The sequence below is a fragment of the Porites lutea genome, chromosome 2 (genome assembly GCF_958299795.1).
Source record: "Porites lutea chromosome 2, jaPorLute2.1, whole genome shotgun sequence".
In the NCBI taxonomy this organism is placed as follows: domain Eukaryota; kingdom Metazoa; phylum Cnidaria; class Anthozoa; order Scleractinia; family Poritidae; genus Porites; species Porites lutea.
The window spans coordinates 38,988,880-39,011,783 of NC_133202.1; the positions used below are offsets into that span (position 1 = coordinate 38,988,880).

At 39.9% G+C, this 22,904-nt stretch overlaps 1 protein-coding gene across 1 annotated transcript in view; it reads left to right on the plus strand.

The window, feature by feature from the left end:
• Nucleotides 1-22,904, plus strand: part of LOC140926984 (serine/threonine-protein kinase 31-like) — a 44,170-nt gene that overhangs the window by 19,317 nt on the left and 1,949 nt on the right. Inside the window, exons 16-32 of the mRNA XM_073376652.1 lie at nt 3,993-4,055; nt 4,216-4,338; nt 4,553-4,583; nt 6,602-6,669; nt 7,053-7,158; nt 7,799-7,902; nt 8,435-8,532; nt 9,128-9,161; nt 10,045-10,170; nt 10,652-10,687; nt 11,313-11,381; nt 11,470-11,550; nt 11,641-11,772; nt 12,902-13,015; nt 14,625-14,702; nt 14,863-15,018; nt 15,360-15,410. Of these exons, the coding sequence (XP_073232753.1) occupies nt 3,993-4,055; nt 4,216-4,338; nt 4,553-4,583; nt 6,602-6,669; nt 7,053-7,158; nt 7,799-7,902; nt 8,435-8,532; nt 9,128-9,161; nt 10,045-10,170; nt 10,652-10,687; nt 11,313-11,381; nt 11,470-11,550; nt 11,641-11,772; nt 12,902-13,015; nt 14,625-14,702; nt 14,863-15,018; nt 15,360-15,410 (1,470 nt within the window). The remainder of the gene's footprint in view (nt 1-3,992; nt 4,056-4,215; nt 4,339-4,552; nt 4,584-6,601; nt 6,670-7,052; nt 7,159-7,798; nt 7,903-8,434; nt 8,533-9,127; nt 9,162-10,044; nt 10,171-10,651; nt 10,688-11,312; nt 11,382-11,469; nt 11,551-11,640; nt 11,773-12,901; nt 13,016-14,624; nt 14,703-14,862; nt 15,019-15,359; nt 15,411-22,904) is intronic.

Below are 22,904 nucleotides of genomic sequence, written 5' to 3' on the forward strand. Positions count from 1 at the left end.
ACCAACTACACTAACTACACCAACTACACTAACTACACCAACTACATTAACTACAGCAACTACAGCTACTACACCAACTACAGCTACTACACCAACTACACTAACTACACCAACTACAGCTACTACACTAACTACAGCTACTACACTAACTACACCAGCTACATTAACTACAGCAACTACAGCAACTACACCAACTACAGCTACTACACTAACTACAGCTACTACACTAACTACAGCTACTACACCAACTACACCAACTACACCAACTACAGCAACTACAGCTACTACACCAACTACAGCTACTACACCAACTACACTAACTACACCAACTACACTAACTACACCAACTACATTAACTACAGCAACTACAGCTACTACACCAACTACACTAACTACACCAACTACAGCTACTACACTAACTACAGCTACTACAGCAACTACAGCAACTACAGCAACTACACCAACTACAGCTACTACACTAGCTACAGCTACTACACCAACTACACTAACTACACCAACTACAGCTACTACACTAACTACAGCTACTACACCAACTACACCAACTACAGCAACTACAGCTACTACACCAACCACAGCTACTACAGCGACTACAGCAACTACAGCAACTACAGCAACTACACCAACCACAGCTACTACAGCAACTACACCAACTACAGCTACTACACCAACTACAGCTACTACACTAACTACAGCTACTACACCAACTACACCAACTACACCAACTACATTAACTACAGCAACTACAGCAACTACAGCAACTAAACCAACTACAGCAACTACACCAACTACAGCTACTACACCAACTACACTAACTACACCAGCTACAGCTACTACACTAAGTACATCTACTCCACCAACTACACCAACTACAGCAACTACAGCTACTACACCAACTACAGCTACTACACCAACTACACTAACTACACCAACTACAGCATCTACACCAACTATAGCAACTACAGCTACTACACCAACTACAGTTACTACACCAACTACGACTAGTACACCAACTACTGCTACTACACCAACTACAGCTACTACACCAACTACAGTAACTACAGCAATTACATCAACATTCTCATAGTGGGCTTAGTGGTCACTTAATGTCTCTATATTTGTGACGGTTATCATGAACCCATTACCTTTTTATGTGTCTCCATTTGTTCCATTAATGCTTATTTATTGAAAAAGTCAACGAAGTATACTATAAAATGATTTTTAGTCCAATCAAAATGTTTGTAGTAGTAATCAGGATAAGCAGAGCAGTAGTTGATTGACTTTCTTATACCTTTTGAAATCCAAGGCTTAGAAAATTGTTTAATCCGACGTCGAGAAAGGGTTTTAATCGGTGCATGTTTATTTATAATCTTATTAAAATTTCTATAGAAAATTGAAAATAGCTCGTCTACATTATTTGCGTGCGTTTTAATGATGCAACTCCAGTCGATCGTAGCAAGGTCGCTGTTAATATTATCGGGATTGAAATGCGAAAGATCGCGTTTTTTAATTTGCTGCCGTTTAATCTTATCTCTTGTTGATGTCAAAATACAAAACTGCGAAAAATGATCGCTGACATCAGTAATGAGATTACCGCTGATTAGCACCTGCTCAGGATTGTTTACAAAAATGTTATCGATTAAGCTTGCAGAATTTTTGTGAACACGTGTTGGTTTGTCAATAGTTGGAAGGAGATAACAACTTTGAAGAGCCAGTAAGAAGTCGCGACTGTAATTACAGGTTTCGATTTTTTGAAGACATAAATTAAAATCACCTAAGAGACATAAGTTCTTCCCTGTCAAAGTAAATTTGTCGATAGTCTCTTCCAAGTATTTAAGAAAGCTCTCTGGAGAATTATGTTGACGGTATAAGACTCCACAGATTACGTTTTTCTTCTTAACAAAAGAAATTTCTATCCACAATGCCTGAAAAGATTCGGTGGAAGTTTTTTCTAAAACTGAATAACTAAGTGTTTCATCGACAAAGAGGCCTACACCACCACATGCTAGAGGTGTTGGGACGTGTTCAAAAACGTAACCGGGTATGTTTGAAAGGCCTGTATTCTCATTAGAATTGGTGATTTTAGTTTCCGTGACACCAATTATATTGAAGTGAATACCTATTTCTTGTAAATAATGAGTCACTAGATTTTCGAGGTTACGATTAAGGCTTCTAATATTATTGTGAAAAATTGAGAGACTAGATTCAATTTGATCCTGCGTAAGATTATTAGTAAACTGCTTAAGACTGTGTGGAGAAAAATATCGGCTTCTAATACATTGGCTCATTAAAGCATCGTTATCAGTTTGGTTGGTATCAAAGGCCATATTCAAATTAAACAAATCCAGATCATATTAAACTATGGAGATTATCTAGATCTCGTTTAGTCGGGAGCTCACTATTAACTGAATTATTAAATTGGCCATGGGCAAGGGCTAAGTTACCTCTGAAATTAAAGTACGGTAAATCTTTTAACAGAGATTTATTTAACTTCTGTTGTTGCTTAGTACTGGTCTTTGTAGGCATTTCAATAGTCAAACTTGATTACTTCGTAATGACAGAATATAAAAAGTACTTGAGTACTTAGCTCTGTAGGTGATCGTTCACTCCAGCTTCTGAGGCCGTGCTAAATTTCTTGTTAAGCTCAGAAAGGTCGGCGAATTTGTAAATTGTGGATTCTTCAGACTTGCGAAGATACACAAAGCCATTTTTCGCCCAACAAAATTTGTACTTCTTAGCCTCTTTGACTTTCTTTGCTTCATGATATAGGGCTTGTAACCGTGGCGTTAAGTGATCATAGATATTAAGGTACTTGACATTGATATCAGCTGCAAATCCAAGTTCTTCGGCCTTAAGGCCACCAACTTTCTTCCTGGCCGCCATTACTTGGTCTTTAGCTAGCCTTCGTACAAACTTACAAACGATTGCATTGGGTCGATTTGATGGCTTCATAGACGGCACTCGGTGGGCCGTATCAATATCCTGGATCGACACTCCCTTTACTCCCAAGGCTGAAAATAATTGTAGGCATAGATTTGCAGTTTGCTCAGGGTGTTCACGTTCAGCAACCATCGGCATTCCGACTATCTTGATGTTGAATTGGTAGCTGTACAGTTCAAAAGCATCTAGCGATTTCTGGATGCGGTCGCAGGTCTCAGATATCTTATCGAGTCTTGCCCTAATTTCTTCAAGCTCTTTACTGGCACTTACTTTGAAAGCAATTAAATCATCATACTGGTCCGAAACAAACTCCACTGATTTGGTTTTGTCTGGTGACAACACTTCGATGCCATTACCGACATTTAGATTGCATTCTTCAGTTTGTTCACTTAACTCTTTCAAAACCTTTTCTAGCTTCACTTTAAGCTCCGCTACTTCGTCCTTGAGTTCTTTGTTTGCTTTTCTCAATTTTTGTTCACTATTTGTCATGATATTAGAGAGAGTTACCGCTCGCAACTCGCTCGACGTTACCGCACGTGGTCTTCGATCTTCCCGAGGTCAGAGGTCAGGGCATAAACTTGTGTGGTTTTTATTTCACATTATCAAGCCTTAGTGCTTGTAGGTATTCCACGGGAAGTGTGAAACTGCCAGCTGCCAGCTCACTTTGGCAAGGTTGTCCAAGCCCCTTCAATACTCAGTTGTCAGGAGTTCAACATCGTTTCACATTTAGTAAATTGATCATAGAAACATCCAAAACTTCCCGTTGCAATAACTTGAGTAGTTTACTTACTCCTAAAGGGACATCTGTAGTGGCTGAGTGATCAAGCTTTAAAAGCATGGTCCAATTCACTATGAATAATTTCTTCACTGTTCTTCAAGCTCTCCAAATAGTAGCCCTTATAAACATACCCACAACTAAGGAAGAAATACTTTGCACTGGGTTTTCAATCATGGCAGAAACTAGAATGTTATATCATTAATTTAATCAGTTTGTATTGATGCTAATTTAAAAAATTAATTTGCACCTGTTATAGGTGAAGGAGACTGAGAGAAAACTTGAAGAAGCCCAACAGTGTTTATGTGACTGCAAAGAAAAAGTGAGTTGTTAATATGTACCGTAAGCCCTGAACATTTGTACATCCACCATGTCATTGGTATGAAAAGAGTCATAGTTGCACTACTGAACTTAAAGAAGTGTTATTAATCTAGTAATGTATAAACTGGGCTCAAAATCTAGTTGCTTCCCATTGCTCGTAGGAACTGATGGCTGACCTCATCTCACAGCGAGACCAAGGCAGACAAGAGTTGTTTAACACCATTGACTTGTTCTGCAAGGAATTTCACATGATGCCACTTGAAGAAAGAGAACAGTCCTTACAGGTATGTTGACTTAGAATTAAAAAAAAAACAAACAAACCGAAACCCTGTAGTGCTCTTCATGTGTTTTGTTTTTGGCAAAACTACTATAACCTAGGTTTTTTCTTGTATGTTTTATTCATTGCTCAGTGTAGTTTTGGATTACCCGGGAAAGTACATGTATGTTCAGTGTTTATTTGTCAAGTTAATAACATCTTGCTTTGTTTCCTTCTTTTAGCATTCACTTGGCCAACTTAAAGAGCAGAAAGGTAAATAATGTCTTATGCATTAGGCTAGAAATAGGATTGTTACATTTGTGTACCATGGCGATTCTTTGACACACCAGGATTCATGTGAGGAAGTTCCTGCAGTGAATATCTTTTGTTGAAACTTAAAATAATGGTCTTTCAGGTTTGGCTGAAAATTTATGCATCATCCGTTAAACCATATGAAAATTCAGATGCCAAGTCATTCAAAAATTTGAACACCTAAACTGAGGTCAAATTTATTGCTGGTCTGACCAAATGAAAAATACTTTAGTGCACAATCAGAGGCCTGCATCTATCGTGCTGCTTTTGTGATCTTATACGGGGGAGTTTTACAGGCAAACTCGACTTTTTGTAGTACCAGTCTTGGCTTGTGCAGGAGAGCTTTAATTCGAAACTGGACACAGAGATAACGATTTTCTCTTAATATATTTCTACGTACCGATTTAAGTCATTAAAACATTCACACACGAAATCGTGTGCATGGTTGCTTACGCCTGCTTGGCATATTTGTTAGGCATATGCAGGAGAAAATTTTTCGCCCTTTAAAGTGTATAGGTTCGTTGTTAAATATTAATTTCTCACCAATGAAACAAGAGGATCAAATGAAACTGGTATAGTAAACTTGCAGAGTTCATGCACAAGCCTAGAAGTACTCTGGTGTTTAGGAATTAATCAATCAGTCGAAAGGCTGACCTCCTCGAGTTGTGCATTTTCGGTTTATTAGATTTCCATATAGCCCCATACATTTATTATGCATGCAACAATTTCCTGTTTTTTCTCACCAACAGCTAATATGAAAAGAGTCAAAACATGTATGCATAATAAATGTATGGGGTTATATGGAAATCTTACCTTTTATTTTGTTTTGTTTTGGTGACATGCTAAATAATGGCATATCTTCTATTTGTGGGCCCCATTTTCACTGAAATCTCTTCTCGAAAAAAGCTCTGTTACGTGTCCCAGACATTTACAGTGATCTACAGTGAACAGTCGAGCTTTCAGGTAAACTTCCTTGTACAAGAAGATCACGAAAGCAGCACAATAGATGCTGGCCTCCTATTAGGCACAAAAACAATCAGAGACAAGCATTTGAATAAGTCAAGTAACTGGTTTGTTAAGAGTAGCATCCCAGGGGATCTGACCTGTTCTTGAAAACTTTCGCGAACATTTATCCTGACCCAACTGACCGGCTGCTCTGTCTCTGAGGATGAACAATTCAGTGTTTCTTTTTCAAAGTTTCACTGTAACTGTGCCTTTAGTGGAATTTCCAAGTGTATTCTTTAGTAACCCTCTAAGCAAACAAAACCACATCTCTGAAATAGCTGTTATCCTTTGGTTTTAGGATGTTATTTGCACTTACAGGTTTTGGTTTGTTGGCATGAATGTACAAAATGTGTATCATTTGAGACACAATTACGCGAGTGCCTGAGAAAATAAACTCCTTGGATTTTGTCATCGAGTCCTGGAGAAGCCCTTGAATAAAAGTTAATGAAACCTGTATGAACCATGTGTAATGGTGGACTTAACCTAAAGTGACTTTTGGCAGTGTTAATTCAGGGTTCGCACAGTCTTGAAAAGTCCTTGAATTTTAGGGGAAGTCCTTGAAAAGTCCTTAAATTTTTCTTCAACTTTTGAATGTAGTGGCCTGGAAAGTGTTTTAGGTCCCTTTTGGTCGTCCAAGACAGAATATGAATCATAGCTCAGAAAATTTAAAGGTTATTTACACAAAGTGCTCATTTAGGCTCAATGTTTTATGCAATAATTAACTATCAATTTAAGAGAGGTGAACTGGAAAATGTAGAGAATCTGGTGAAGCAAACAGTTCAAGCCTTAAAGCCTTATTAGAATAGACTGGGAATGTGCATTTTTGTACAATCTGTGAAATTATTATATTCCTCCTATGTGGTCCTTGAAAATCTAATGTGGTCCTTGAAAAGTACTTGAAAAGTGGTCGCAATGTTTTTTATGAACCCTGGTTAAACATGGCATCAACATTCTATCTAATAATTATCTTTCAGGAGCCCTAAACTGTAGCAGCTCAGATGGAGTCCTCGAGAGGACAGTTGAAGCGTATGAGGAGTGGCTGGTATGTGTAATTGGTTTTATGTTTTTGACAAGGTATCTAATACTTATGTAAGGGCTTTAAAAACACTCAAATTCAAGCTTTTGGAAAGCAGCTGTCACATGTCGTTTGCCTGGGGGCACTTCTTGCTCATTCTGGTTAATGATCATGTTCAAGAATGACTCGCCTGGACCCTTGACCATTGGGTAAGTAAGCTTTAAAAGCTGTTTACCCAGCAAGAAAGCCTACTTGGTCTATACTACCGGACAGGTTTTTTCCAACCTCTGAATGCTGAAGAATTAGGATATTTCTGAGTTTCACAATCCCTTGATTGTGATCATGATTGTTTCTAGTTAAAACTTCATGTTTTAAAACAACAACGAATGAAGTTCATGTGACCTTTGCAGGAGAGAAGCTGCCAGGACGTTGCCGAGGTCAGACAAAAGGTTAATCAGTGCACAGATGCTCTTACAACAGCTCTTGCTAATTTACAGTCGGTATGGTCCTGTTTAAGTGTCATGTTTTTAGTGCAGTTGATTCTTTGAAGGAAATTGCCATTTACACGGTGTTTTTGTTTAACTCATAAAAGTGTACTTGCACGAGACTTTAAAATAAACTGTTATGAAGTATTGTATCAACACTTTTTGTAGAACAACAAGGGTCAATTTCTGGTCAAGGAAACTTGGAAAGGGTTTCAAAAGTTCGGGAAATATACATCATTGACATTGAAGTACCACTTTATGCACACTGTGTGAACTCTGGCTTGAAAAGTATGACAATAGAAATCAGCCACGTGTCTTTTGTAATTCCTTTTCCAGAGAGTCGGTTGGTTCACAGTAAGTGTCAGTACATGAAATTTTGGTAAAGTATTCCCCCATGTAAAAGGGGGGAGGTGCCACACGCAACTATACAGACACCAGGTTAAACTCCCGCTATGTGGGCCTGTGCTTGGGCTTCTCTGTACACAGAAAATCACCGTTTACCATTCAAACCTAAACTGCATGTAACCGGCCCTGTGGCTCCTCGTCACCAGAAAATGGCTCGCTTACACAACATAACTGTAGCTTTTCGGCAAAATTGCGTGCGAAACGATTAAAGTTCTAGCGAAAATCAGTCCCTTATTTCTTTTTTCAAAAGGTTCTGCAGATGTCAGGAAACAGCAGTGAAGCAGTAGATCAGCATGTAGCATTTGGTGATTTGGATGCACTGATTGCTGCTCTATCTTGTGCCATACAAGAAGAGATTGATACGTCCAAGGTACAAAACAAGGTCGGGTGCATTGGGTGGTATCCTTTGACAAGTCAGGTAGATTTCGGTTAGCGTAAGATGATAGCAGACTGCTCACTTCACATTCACTCAATTCGTATGGGCAGTCATTTGAGGCAGTGCAGTGTTTGTACTTGTGATCTGTTGAGTTTCTTCAGCTGATTTGGCTACATCCCTTCTTGTAGCTCATTGTCCTCCACTGAAGTGGCATTAAATCCATGGATGTTCGTGTATGCCAGTATGGAATTGTTAATCAGACAGCTAGTTTGTCTTTTTTATGCAGTTAGGGGGGCTTCCGTTTAACTGTTATTTAGTTGGCTATAATGCAAAGGCCAAACTAAATAGCTTTAGAAAGTACATCTGTGCCTCATACACATACTTGTGTGTGCTTTTTAGAGTATTACGTTTAAATTAGCTTTTTGTATTGTGAACTCACTTTTGGTTTTTAGTGTAAATTTTGATTTTTGTTGTTTGAATTTTGGTTATTAATATATGTTTTGAATGCTATGTGTATTTTTGTTAGGTGTCGGAGGATAAAGAAGCTAAACATATAGTTGACGGTGCAATAACAACTCTTATCACAGAAATCGAAAGAGAAGTTTCAGATATTAAAGAGCTGAGGTATATTGATTTTGTCAAAATATATTCTGTAACTTAGACCCATCGTTTACGTGCAGTAATGATTGATTAATAGCCAGATTGGTTACATTATTTTCATTATAAGCTTAAAGCATTAATTCTTGACAAAACTCCTGGGAAATGCTTTTGATTGGTTGAAGCAAATTTCCCACTTGGCACGACCAATTAGAGTAGATCTGAATAAGTGACGCGTGATCAGTGTGAAATTTCTGCACTACTTTCTCACACGTCATTTCCCGGGGAAACCAGTGGTGGCGTCGCGAATAGTTGGCTGTTTTCTCAAGCCACGCCCCATGTAGTCGATGTACCCTTCATTTGAGTATCACCTGAGGGCTTCACAAGCCTAAAATGATCTTTTAATGTGGGACTTAGAAAGGTTTATAGGTAACGTATTTTCACCTTATGTGTGACTTCTGGGCAAGGTCTGAAATAACGGATGGTACTAAATAAATACAGCAAGTGGTCGGTAATTAGTGGGAAAATATTCTCTTAAAAATCAGAGAAATGACTGCTAACACTAATGTGACTTATAACGTGTTAAGATCTCTTAAAATATTTTTTTTTTGTTTTTTTGTAGAGATCATTTGGTGGCAAATTACAGAAACCTTCAGGTGCGTTGAAAAATGAGTAAGGAGAGAGAAAGACCTACAAACTCGGTCAATTAATAACATGTTTTGTCATTTTAGTACACATACAGTATTTACTCGAAAGAGCGCTTTCCCTGACTAAGGGGCTCACTTGGGTTAAAAAATGTTTTGGAGTTTGCCCCCTAAATAAACGCTCACTCAGAAACATTGTTTTTTTTTGGGGGGGAGGGGGTATTGTTATTACAGATTTGGATAGACCATAAAACTAGCATTTGGTACGTTCTTATTATGTTTCCATCATTTTGGATTAAAGGAAGATCAGTTAATGAGGAGTTTTAAATTTCTGCCGCCCCGAATATGTGCCGCAACGGCAGTTAAAATATTGAGTTTGCGCTGCATCAGTTTGTCGAGTAAATATGCAACTGTTTCTAGTTATGGTTATTGTTGGGAGGATATTTTAAATGCACGTTTATAAACATTGCTTAGAAGTACGAATTGTTCTATTTTACATGGCCTGCCGTCACTGTTTCCATGATGGGAGTGCAAGTCACAGTGATCTATACAGAGGTTCTTTTTCGTGAAAATAAGTACAATCTGCAGAATCATACGACATTGGCTTCAACCAAATAATGTTAACCAAGTGCAGAGAACAATGAAAGCTTTCCTCAATGTAATAGTAAAACCGTGAAAATAAATCTCAAGCAAGCTCTCCATTTGTGGGATATTGGGAGAAGTCACGCGCGAGCGGCACGTGAAAGCAGGTACAAGAAAGAGAGGACGCTTGCATGTGTGTTCTCTCACAGCTCGCTTTGCTTGCCACTCAAAATGGAGAGCTTGCTCTCAGACTACGTGAACGATGGTCTTGCATATTAAATTTTTGGGGTGTGTGGTTGGTCACTTTGTATAGGCTGATATGACCCCTTGGCTTGGATCTAAGCCTGATATAAAGAAGGTGGGAGACGTTAGAAGAAAAATCAAAAGTTTACGTTCAAGACTCCGTCACAGACTGGCAGACAAGAAGGACTTGGAGGAGGTTGGTCTTATCTTCTGAATTGAAATATTCGTCTCCTGTCAGCGGACTGCAAAGAATTATACTGTCTTAGATCGTTTAACAGCTTGTTATTTGGTGGAAAACTTCTTCTATCTCACATAGGTATCAGTACATAAGTACATGAAATATGCACGTTTATGTGAGTATAGTTCTCAATGGGACTGTTGTTTGATAGTGATTGATGTTTTGACCTTTGTAAAGTGAGCTGTGCTGTAAAACCCGCGTGTAAGAAGCTGCATGTTTTGAAGTCTGAAAAAAAAGGTTCTCATACTTAAAGGTAATTGACCTACATACAAGAACCTGCTTGATCTTGCTTGGTAATTGTTGGGTATTAAAGTAGCGAATTTCTGCTAGCAGGTTCTTAAACCACTAGGCTCTTACACGCGGGTTTTACTGATGCATCTCGTCGGGTGAGGGTATTCAACTTTGGTTATTGACCTGATTGTTGTCTCTTTTTGTATAGGGGGATGAGGCTGAAAATCCTGATGAACTTCTAAAGGTACTTACAACGTGTAGTGAAAATTTCCACACTCAGCTGTAGCTTGGGGAAATTTCAGGGTGTTCCAGAAATAAGTTTCGGTAGCCAGTAAGACTTTCTACTTTTAAACTTTTCACTGTTTCAGTCTGACATCACAGTTGTTAATTTTGCGCAAATCCTGTACTGATGCTAGAAACTAGCCTGCAAAATAGTGCTTTTCCTCTATCAGCACTCAGGTGAATGCTACTTGAAAGGTGCAAAGCACACCCGCTAGCATTTTCCTTCTCACACCCTCTTCATTGACTGCGTGTATTCACACGACAGAACGATGAAAACCATTAAATCCAAACTCCCATAGGCAACCACACAAGGTTTGGTAATCCCCTGTGGCTTATCAAGAGCTCCGACTACATTGCTGGGAACATGAATTTGGTACTGTTTTTGAGAAAGATAGTCTATTATCAGCTTTGGTCCGTCATGAGGTTAACCAGAAAGCACTTTTTCCTTAAAATTTCTGACTTTGAAAGATCTAACAAATGCCAGTTGGTGCGCCTGTTGAGAAATATAACTTAAGTGTAATTATATGCCATCGACGCAAGCTTAACTGACAGATACTGTGAATGGTGATTTTGTGATTTGTTTTCAGGTGGAGAGTGACATTTCAGATATATACCTACAACTTCATCAAGGGTTTGAGGAAGAAAGCCAATTCTTGGTGAGTTGAAGCGTCGCTAGTAAAAGTTTCTCGTAAGTTAACTTATCAGTGAGATTGATACAGTTTCATAATATTTTTTTTTCTTCAGGCTGATTTGGCAAAGTGTGCTTCAAATCACTTCCCTGAACTTCCAATAGCTCACCCCGAACTTGGAATATCAGAATTTCTTGTAAGTTAAGTAAATTCTTTCCATTGCAATGAATAGCAATCCTGTATGTTGTGTTCTGCATGTCTAAAATGCTGCTTTGTGATGTTGCAGGTGTCTGATGGTCTGCTGAAACCAGGCAGAGAATTGGAACATTACCCACGCCACGATTCTGTACCTTATACAAGTCACGACAAATGTTCAGTTATCAACACTGAGTTTTCTGGAAAACCTTGCATACTGAAGGTGAGTTATCGTAGCGGTGTCTCTTTGTAACTTACGGTAACTGGGAAAATACTGATCCTTCAATTGCTCCTAAACTTACATGCATCTCTGATGAATATAACACAGTACAAAGTCTTTGCTTACTTTCCCCTTCTCCTCTACCTCCCCGTTTTTCGTTAAATAGATTTAATAGCAAATGCCGTAAATGATCTAACAAACGCGCAGGGCATCTATTTAATTTCAGGGGTCTAAGTAGGGGTGTTCAATAGATAATAGGCATTTATTCTCATAAGTGTAACATGCTCAACAAAACTAACATTCTTTCGGTGAAAATATCAAGAGAGTTTTAAAATGGCGGAATATCCACTCCACCAATAATGATACGTCTAGGCCGTATAGAGATCCATGTCGCCCTCTCAAATCCCAACATCGATGTCAGAATCCTCGCTTGGGGTTATTGTGTTGCCATCGTTAGTCTATCCTTAATATGAACTTAACATTCAACAAGATGAAATACACAAAGCCTTGTTAATCAAGCAAGAAACTGAATGAATTGAATGCACTTTATTTGAGTGTCAATGTATTTAGCACAAACGTACTAACTGGGGACACTATTTTTTTTTATGTCTCCAGCTGGAGACAGGACCGCCATTTAACGTGGTCATCCGAGCCACGCAAAAGTCTACCAGCTTGCAGTGCAAAGGGACTGCATTCATTTCTCAGTTATTTTAAGACCCTGAGTATTGGTCCGGCCCCGGGAATCGAACCCGCGATCTCCCGCTCTGCAGTCAATTGAGCTAATCCTGTCGCGGTCAAATGATTTTGAGAATGAAATGAGAATGATTTTGCTCTTGCTCTTTTTTGCTAATCCTCGTAGGGGGCGTTGATTAGAGAGGGGTGTCTCATACAATTTTAACAGCATAGAGGGGGCAATTATAAGATAAGAGGCGTTTATTTGGGAGCGTGCGCTTATTAGGTCATTTACGGTGGTACATGGTGTTTTGCTTTCCTCCCCAGTCGATTATTATGCTGTGAACCCAACCTTGTGGCCTAGGTTTCGTTCTTACACTATAAAATTGCATTTCTTCTTAGTAATAAATTAAAAATGCAGCGTTATTTCATAGAAACATCCTTCTCTTTCACTTTGTAGGAGATAAGTTTGGATCGAGAGTTGGGCGACAAAGAAACTTTGCAAAACCGAGCTGTTAACTTCAGAAGTGTCGGGAACCCTTGCCTGGTTCCTCTACACGCCTTTTTTGTCAAGGTACTTAGAAATCCTCATAAAAATTAGCAAGAACTCTTTTAAAATCATAAAGTCTCGCTTGCTTGGAGGGTAAATAAGAAATGAGGAAGCGATTAATTCTACACGAAACAGATTTCTTCGCTAACCGTTTTTCACTTCCTACTTTATCGATGGTCGAGTATTCTTCAGAATATTTACTTTTTATTTCGTATTCGACAACCTGTTTTTGAATTAATTGAGTAGGCGTGTATAATCAAGGACCTCGATTCAAGAGAAATTGCATCATTCCCAGAAAGCAAAAACGTGATAAACATTGCGCGTCATTCCAATCATCGTCCAAAATAAACCACATGCTCATTTGTATACCATGAAAGTTTACTACACCCGACCAGTTAGCCTTACCGTCGAAGTTTTGCTCATTAAGATTAATTTTTTCTTTTTCGACAACTGGAGTATTTACTTGTTGCTTAAACACGCCGATACGAATTTTTGTTTCTTTTTCTAAACTTGGGTAAGGTCGTCCAGAATTCAACTCTACTGAAATACACCAATATTTGGCATTTTAAGTGAGTTGGAATAAACGCGACAAAGTTTATAAAAACATTGCGAATTCATTTTAATAGTAGGGCTTCCGCTGTGAAAGCTCCCTATTGAGGGTATCCATGGACGTTGGCTTTCAGTATCCCTTTCAGTAGTCAGGTTTTCTTACACTCTTTTCACACCTATTGAGGGTCTTAAACCCTCGGAGATCCAAAGGAAATTAAGAGGGAAGAAATACTCAGGGGGCAAAATCAACACAAGCTTAGTGTAATGCTAAAAGACGAAGTGGAGAGGCCCTTGACATTTACTCTAGCACTAGGTCACTCCCTCGGCTTGGTGGTCGTCTCTTGTAAGTGTGGTCATTTACAATATCAAATGTAATGATTGTAATGTAGAGTACATTGATGAAACAGCAGGGAAACTGGACACTATGCTAATTGAACACCAGAAATCAGTGCAAGCCTGCGATCTCAAGTCTACTGTGTCCAAACACACTAAGGATTCAGGCCACTCCATCGACTGGGCCAGTGTAAAAATTTTTGGCCTAGAAAAAACACCTGCTTTTACGCAAGATCTGCGAGACCATAAACGTTCATACTCAGTGACCGGCAATGAACCGTGCTCAGGGATCCCGCAATCCCTCAATTTGTGGAACAATTTTGCAGCCTCATCAAACCGTGGCTGTAAATAACTACAAACGTCACTGATGAATGGATCCGGATGGGTTTCCGAAAACTTCGTGTAACTTTCAAGAAATCTCTCAGCAATAGCTGAATCTTCATTCTTTTAATGTATGGGTATGGTTTTGGCTGGGTATCCGTATGCAAGTCTTTTTAACCCTTTAAACCCTAACATCAAAATTCAAATTCTCATTTGTTATCCCTATGCGTTTTCAATAGAAGTAGTGGGGAGAATTTGTTGAAGTATCAATTAGATTCATCTTGTTTGATCATGTCCTCAATTCTCATGACCACTCTGTTTTATAAAGCAGTGATATTACAAAGAGAAATTTGTCGTTGATCACTCTTAGGGCTTTAGGGTTAAGATTTTACCATTACTACTCTTTTTTAAACTAATTTGTGACCCACAGGGAAACAGAGCATTTGTTCAAATGCCTCTTTTGACGAGAGGTGAAGAATGGCTCAAGTCTGACGAATGTTCATCTGAGGCGAGTATCCATGTATTCTCTCATTAAATGATGTTGATCTTTTGGTGATTCTGTGAAATATTTGTACCTCGGACATATTTTTCCATACTAAACATCTTTTCTTTTCACCTTCTGTAAATTGATCCAGTTGTTGTATTAACCATCGGATGTTTTTTTAAAGGATGTTGCTGTAGTTTTGAGAGACGTCTTAGAAGGTTTGAATGCACTCCATACAAATGACATTTGCCATGGCGGTGTTCATCTTCAAAGTGTGTTGGTCGAGAAAGTGGATGGACAGTTTAGAGGACGACTCGATTTTTATCCTTTTATCAACACGGTGAGTTTTTGTCACCAGTTACTTTTATTCTTTTTATTTAAGGCCTTATTCACACTAATTCGTTTCTAACGGTGTCCAATGTTGTGAAGGTATCATATTTAGAGTTTAATTTCAGGATATGATAGGAGGGGCTACCTAGGCGGTTTCTCATTCGGAACGAAAGACCTGACATGTGGGAATTTTTTTTTAAATGTTCTCTGTATTTTGAAGGTCTTTCTCATGCTATCTATATGGAATTGTTGCAGGAATTCATTGGAGGCAATAGCAATCTCAACTAAGTTCATAACTTATGTGAGTAGTTTTCGAAATCAGTGACAGGCAACAATTTGATCTTTTTTCAGCAATGCAATAAAGCTCGGGAAATGAAGTTTTTTGGTGATTTGATGGTGAAGGTACGTAACCGTTATTGACAGTATTGCAGTTTCACCAACATGTTAGTTGAAAAGTGAATTCGTGTACTTTCAAAATAATCTAAAACAACACACCAGGACGTTTCACGTTGTTGTCACCCTGAGAATTTAAAGCGGAATGTACCAGGTTTGATGCATGTACAGCTGGTTTTGTCAGGGAGCTAAAGCAACCACTACGACGACAGAACCAATTGCTTTTGAATTTCATAGCAAAGCAAGAGCTCTGCTTGCTGCATTACACTTTTTGGTTCATTTCTTTGATGTCCATGGTGCAACTACTACGTGAAACTTCCAATGTCATGTTTTGTGAGGACGTGAGCAAACGACTAGTGGGGCAAATTTATCTTTATTTTTTTGAACTTGGGTACAGTCATCAAGAATTCAACTCCAGGAAAATTCACCCATATTTGACAAATTAAGCCGAGGCAAAACAGACGTGATTAAATTTATTTGAAAAAGGAGACATTCATTTTTTGTGATGTTTTCTCTGCTGTCGTCCTTCAGGGGTCTATTTAATAAAACTTTTACAAGTGTAGTTTACAAGTTTAGCCATTGTTTTAGACTCTGAAAACAATAGCTACACTTGTAAATTAAGAGGCAGTCCCGCTAACAGCGGTCCGGTCGATTTTGCGTCAGAAAAAAGTTTCCCTTTAAACTTTGTACACTAAAAGGGTTTGGTATATAAGTAATAAAAATGATTTTCTTTTTTGCAAATAATATATTTCCGCTTTCCTACAGGCGCGATCACGTCCGGGCCAATTCGTCTCCCTCTAGAGCCCGGTTTGAGGACCGAAATTTGTCGTTTTTGAGGGCCGCGCCATAACAAAACTAAAACGAATTATAAAATATCTTTCACACCAGCTGTTTTCACTGCCTTTTATTGACAAATGAGCAAAATATCGAATTTTTTAATAATTTTGCAGACAATCTGTAAGTCCCGAAAGACACCACTCTGAGCAGGTCACCCGACTGCCAAAAAACATGCTCAGATTCGAGAGCTAAAATCTCAATTGTGGGACAAAAATCTGATATAAAATTTATATCAAGGCCAAGGCCTTACTTCATTTTAAGAGGTTCTAAGGTCAAATCTGCGGGTATCTACCTGCATACTTAGCTGTGAGAAGGTAATTTTGGCCATCATGGCACTTTGTTTACAAAAATAACTCTGACTCTATAATAGTATCATATATTTATCTACTTGATCGATCACTCGCTTGACCGAAAAAATATTCACAGCTCTAAATGTTTCCTCAAAACCTTCAAACAAACGCTTTTTTTAATTTTATTTGAAAATCATAAAGGAAAAATATCTTAGGTTCATAGAGCTAAGGTCAAGGAAACCACTGTTCCTTAAATGCAAATTACTGGTTGTCACGCAATACCTAACGAAAGTGGATGAGAAAGCAGAGTTTGTATCATGGCGACTTGTTTTCTGAAAACACGAGAGTTTGGAGACTGTGGAGAATTTCGAGGTATAGCTGAGCTTGTAAGCTTAGATCAATGTAGGAACGATTTAAGTCAACATTTATCCCGATGTCATTTGAGTCGAGAACGGATTATGGAGGGAGAATTGATTTTGGTGCGTTCAGGTTTGTTTTATACGACCGAAACGCAGAGACAAAAAATGCTTGTTTGTCCGAAGCACCGTGCGTATCTCGGGCAGTACTGGGGAAATCAGACAAAGTTAAGCTCATGCAAGTACCCTGACCACAAGGGAGAGCACAGAGCGGTCAGAACAGATCGCGCATTTACTTTGAAGGTATCAAGGGAAGTAATGGAAGTGTTTGGTGTTCTTGTTCCTGTCGGAGCACGTGAGTATTTACCTATTTTCTGGATTACCTCTTATTTGAAATAATTGAGACTCATAAACAACTTGCGCAAATAACAGATATTATGAATAATCTCGTGTATGATTTTTTTAAGCGATCTGTAGTAGCTGTAGAAAGGCGCACAGCAAAAGGGTCCAGAGTAATTGGCCGTGGCTACAGGGAGGAAACGCGAATGCGGGACCACGCGATGAAGATGATGCAGTACTGCTGACTAGGTATCTTTAATATAAATATTCTTGTTTTTGACATTAAAATGCGCAAAAACAGTTATCCTCAGTTCTTGTCATAGCTCAAACACAATTCTGTTGGCGCAAGATAAGATCGTGAGAACGCTCGTTCGGGATTGGCTAGCTTAGCCCTGTTTGCGTTGTAATAAAAAGCCGACATGCTTTGTTCCATCCACCCTCTCGGTACTCTGAAAATACCCCAAAAACGGGACCATTAGAGAAACGTAATTGTTGGTAACAACATAAAGGAGCATTTGTATCCAGGAAAAAAATACCCTAAAGTTTAAAAACGAGCCTAAGGGCCGGGACGGACCATTAAAGAAACTAAATTGTTGGTTACAGTATAAAGGAGTGTTTGTTTATAGGAAAAAAATACCCTAAAAGTTCAAAAACGTGAAAAAAGTGTTGTCGATCACCTTTTCAATCACTTTATATTGTTTGTCCCAAACAGCATTGCGTTCAGACCTGCAAACCAAAATGTGGTAGCTTTTATTTTTTATTTGTTTGTTTAAATGGCACAATCGCTTTATTATCGATATGAAATGCCCTCTAATAACAATTTCTGGGTGTAGGCGTGGCCGTCGGGGTGATTTCAGGCATTAGAAGAGATATGCCTCTTATATGCTGCTAAATTCCATAACTTGAAGTTTTCGGAGGGAAATCACCCTAGCTTCCCTTTAGCAGTAGGTCTCTTGCCAGTCGCTTTTCCATCATTGTCATGTGGTAATGCCTTCTTGTGTCTCATATAGGAAGAGCAAAGACAAGGCCTTGGCGGAGATGCGAGAGATCCCACCAGACACCCCAACTGTTTCCACACCACTTGGTGACTTCCCTTGGACACCTGGACAGTGGCGCAAACTAGAGTCAGTGGACGATGACAGCACAGGCGAGGACATGCAGACTTTTCCAGACCAGACATTCGAGGTGTATAATACCGCATTGGCGCAAATCGCTGGACTGTCCGATATCAAGATTTTAGAGCCGTTGACCTTTAGGCTGAAAGTGGACTGGGGCACTGCGACAGAGAAAGAAAAGCAGATGTGCGAAGAGAAGGTTGACGAGGCCTGTCGGGCAGTGTGTAAAGTGATCGCACCAAGCTCTAGCGAGGAGTTGCTGAAATCGTACGTGAAGCGTGCTTCCAGGTCAGATAAAGAGGTCGAGGCATTGACGTCAGCCTACAGGCAAGCACCAACCAAGAATCTAAAAACACAGATCCTAAGTATATATGCCTTGCGCTATACCTCAAACGAACTGAAGGCAATGCACGCGCCCTTTGAGAAGCTCAGTGATCGCCAAATAAAGAAAGCAAGAACACATGCCAAAACTGTAGGAGTTGGGCTCGAAGTTGAAAAAGTTCCTCATTACAGGGTACGCATTGATAGGTCGAAACTAGAACACTTTTTGGATTTTGTTGACCAGCCTTATTTTTATCAAGATGTTTCTTTTGGAACGAGAACAGTTAAGCTGGACTCAGGTCAGCAGATGGTTATGCCTAACGTAGTCAGAACTGTAGGGCGTTCAACAATGATTGAGCAATATCATCAGTGGTGCAGAGAAGAAGACTATCAGCCTTTAGGCAGGTCCACCTTATACAGGATATTGAAAGTGCGAGAGGCATCACAGCGCAAGTCACTCCAGGGCTTAGATAACACGGCATCAAGTGGGGCAGAAGGCTTTGACACCCTCAATAAAATAGTGGATGACTTGGAGCAGTGTGGTGCACGCCATAAATGGTGCGAGGGATCTCGGGATAATCTAAAGGGAGCAAAGCGCTACTTAAAAACGAGCTTCCGTGCGCACTGTCGTGAAGACAGCGACAATCTGTGTGCTGAGCACTGCAGAGAACACGCGCTTAGCGATACGCAGTGCTCAGAGTTCAAGACATCCTGTACTCATGATCATATGGAGCTGTGTGAAAGCTGCGACAGTCTCAGGAACACACTGGGCTCTGTTTTGTCTGAGATTAAAGGTTCACAAGATGTCCAGTTCTACAGCAGAGACCAGCAAGAAGACATGTTGTACGATGCTGCTCAAGCACAGGACATGGTTCTCCAGTGGAAGGCCCACATCCTAAGGGCAGAGAATCAAGATCGCGCGAAAACTGATGCCGTTAATTGCCTTCAGAGTGATACCATTCTCATAGTGATGGATTGGGCCATGAAGTTTATACAGATGAAATACCGCGAGAAACAATCAGAATGGTATGGAAAGCGTGGGATGAACTGGCATATAAGCTGTGTCCTATCAAAACCAGCAGACAGAGAACAGCTTGAGGTTACTTCTTATGTGCATCTCTTTGACAATTGTGCCCAAGACTCTTACACAGTTTACGCGATAATTAAGCATCTCTTGAAGACTCTGAAAATCGCCAACCCGCACATCAGCAAAGCCTTGCTGCGTTCAGATGGAGCTGGATGTTATCACAACAACAACCTGATTGCTGCTTTGAATGAGGTTCACGTTCATACTGGCATAAGTGTGTTAAGGTAATTGCTTTACTGTTTATATCTCTTATTGTACATCGTAAACATTTTACTACTCCGAGATATCAGCTCAAGGAACAAACATGCTACATTCATATATTTCATAACCTCTGTGCGCTAAGTAGCCACGTGCGTATTTATTATTCTCCATTGCGTTTCACTGCAGAGATCATAAACCCGTCACTCTGGATACCGAAATATGCATGCACCGGATGTGATTTTTATAAAAGAAAACGGGAAAGTAAAATTCAATTCTTATCAAGAGGATGTTTGTTTCGATACTTTAAGGATTAATCAGATAACAACAACTTCCAGTAAGCGCTTTCACCGTTGATTTCTAGGTATGACTTTTCGGAGCCGCAGTTCGGGAAGGATGTGTGCGACCGCATCATCAGCCCCCTGAAGGGCGTGGTCAGACGCTTCTGTAACGAGGGTAATGATATCCTGTCGGCGGCAGACATGCGTGAAGCGCTCAAAGTCCGACCAGTGAAGGGATGCACAGCTGCTGTTTGCGAGATAGAGCGCACTGATCAAGAAATCAAGGTAAACCGCATCCCAAACTTCAGCACCTTTCACAACTTTTCATATGAGGGAACTGGGCTGCGAATGTGGAAAGCCTATGATATTGGAGCTGGAAAACTCGTGCTGTGGTCAGACCTAGACGTCCAAGTTCCCGGTGCAATAACCTTGAAACCTGCCACCAACCAACTACAGTTCTGGGATGTTCAACCTAGGTGTGTAAAACTACAAGGAAAGACGAACCACAGTGTAAAGCTTGACACAGAAACTGCGCTATTCGAATGCAACGAAGCCGGCTGCTCACATTCATTCGATAACTATGATGCCTTACAGGACCACATCAACTTTGGCAATCATGATCCCATCAGCACAAATCAAGAAAGTGTTTACGACAAGTTGCGTCGCGAGTGGGTTCGGAAATTCTCGGCAATGTCAGTAAGTGAGCAGAAACCGAAGCAGCCTACATCAGCAAAAAGCACTATGACAGCAACTCATGCGGAGTCTTCTGAAGCCGGATGGGCCTTGCAGAAACCGAGGGGTAGTGGGACAAGGTTCTCAGAGAACGTAAAGTCATATCTCCAAGCCCGATTTGACGTCGGAGTACAAACTGGAAGAAAGTCTGATCCAGTTCAAGTGTCAGCGGATATGAGAAGCGCCAAAAACCAAGACGGCACTAGAAAATTCTCGAGAGACGAGTGGCTGACGAAGCTACAAGTTCAAGCCTTCTTTTCCCGACTTGCTGCAGCGCAGAAGAAACAGGTGACTCAGAGACACGTGGAAAAAGACGACGAAAATACTCTGCTGGATGAAGATCTTGCACACCTGGACCAACAAAACAAAGATGAGGATGTTCAAGAGGTGCTGTCGCAAATAGGACTGGAACATCCGATCACATATGATGGCTACGACATCTGCGATCTGGTCAAGACTGAGGCATTGTCGCGCTTTACTGTGAAGGAACTGAGGGTCATGTGTGACCACTTTGAGCTGCCACGTAAATCAACGGACAAGAAAGCCGCTCTGATTAAACACGTTACTGACATGGTGGAAGAGTGTAGCTGCTCATAAACACGGCTGGAAAAGAACACATTGATTTTTATTCGGCGAATCAACTGGGCCGTGAACTCAGTTAGCATGTTCCACTTCGAGAGGGTGTTGTGAACAAGAGCTCTATGTACGAACCTTTTTAGAATGATGAGAAAGCCGTACCCCAGCACCACACCCATGTTCCGCCCCTTATAGTGAAAATCCTAAAATAAGTGAACTGTATATGAAACCCTGGATCCGTAAATAATTATAGTATATGAGCGGGAGTACAGGGCTCGGGGGAGGCTTTACTTGTTTGCGAAACTTTGTTCTGATTTGAGACTTTTATTAGATAACAAAATACACAAAGGGCATTTTACCCCTGGATTTCTGTACTACACTAAGATGAGTTGACAACACCTTACAAAACAGTCTCGTGGGCATAAAATTAGCCTAGCCTGGATTCTTTTACAGACATATTTTTGTTAGCGTAGTATTTTTCGTATTTCGCTACTCATGTTTCATGGGAGATTCTGAACCAAAAACATCCAGTTTTTTTTTAGCTGGGATGAAATATTTAAGTTAATCTTGACTGAAGAGGCGAATATAGGGCACATAGTAAGCGTATAGATTTTCTATCAGTGCGCGACTCGAACGTTACATTCACACTGTGCTATATAATACATGGCTGGATCTCAGTCACTGTGCCAGTAATTCGTATTCTGCGTAAATTGGCTGACTTCAAAACCGACTGTAGAATTCACCAAAGAGGGCATTTCATATTGATAGTAAAGCAGATTGTGCCATTTAAACACAGAAACGAAAAATAAAAGCTTCCACGTTTTGGTTTGCAAGTCTGAACGCAATGCTGTTTGGGACACACAAATATATAAAAAGTGGCTGGGGAGGTGATCGACAACATTTTTTCACGTTTTTGAACTTTTTGGGTATTTTTTTCCTGTATACAAATGCTCCTTTATATTTTTACCAGCAATTTAGTTTCTCTAATGGTCCGTCCCTTTGGGTGTTTTTAGAGTACTCAGAGGATGGGCGGAACAAGGCATGTCGCCTTTTTATTACAACGCAAATACGGCTAAGCTAGCCAATCTCGAACGAGCGTTCCCACGATTTTATCTTCTGCAAACAGAATTGTGTTCTCTCTCCATAATCCGCCCTCGACTCAAATGACATCGTTCCTACATTGATCTAAGCACACACGCTCAGCTATACCTCGAAATTCCCCACAGTCTCCAAATTCTCGTGTTTTTAGAAAACGAGTCGCCATGATACAGACTCTGCTTTCTCATCCACTTTGGTTAGGTATTGCGTGACAACCAGCTAATTTGCATATAAGCAATAGTGGTTTCTTTGACCTTAGCTCTATAAACCTAA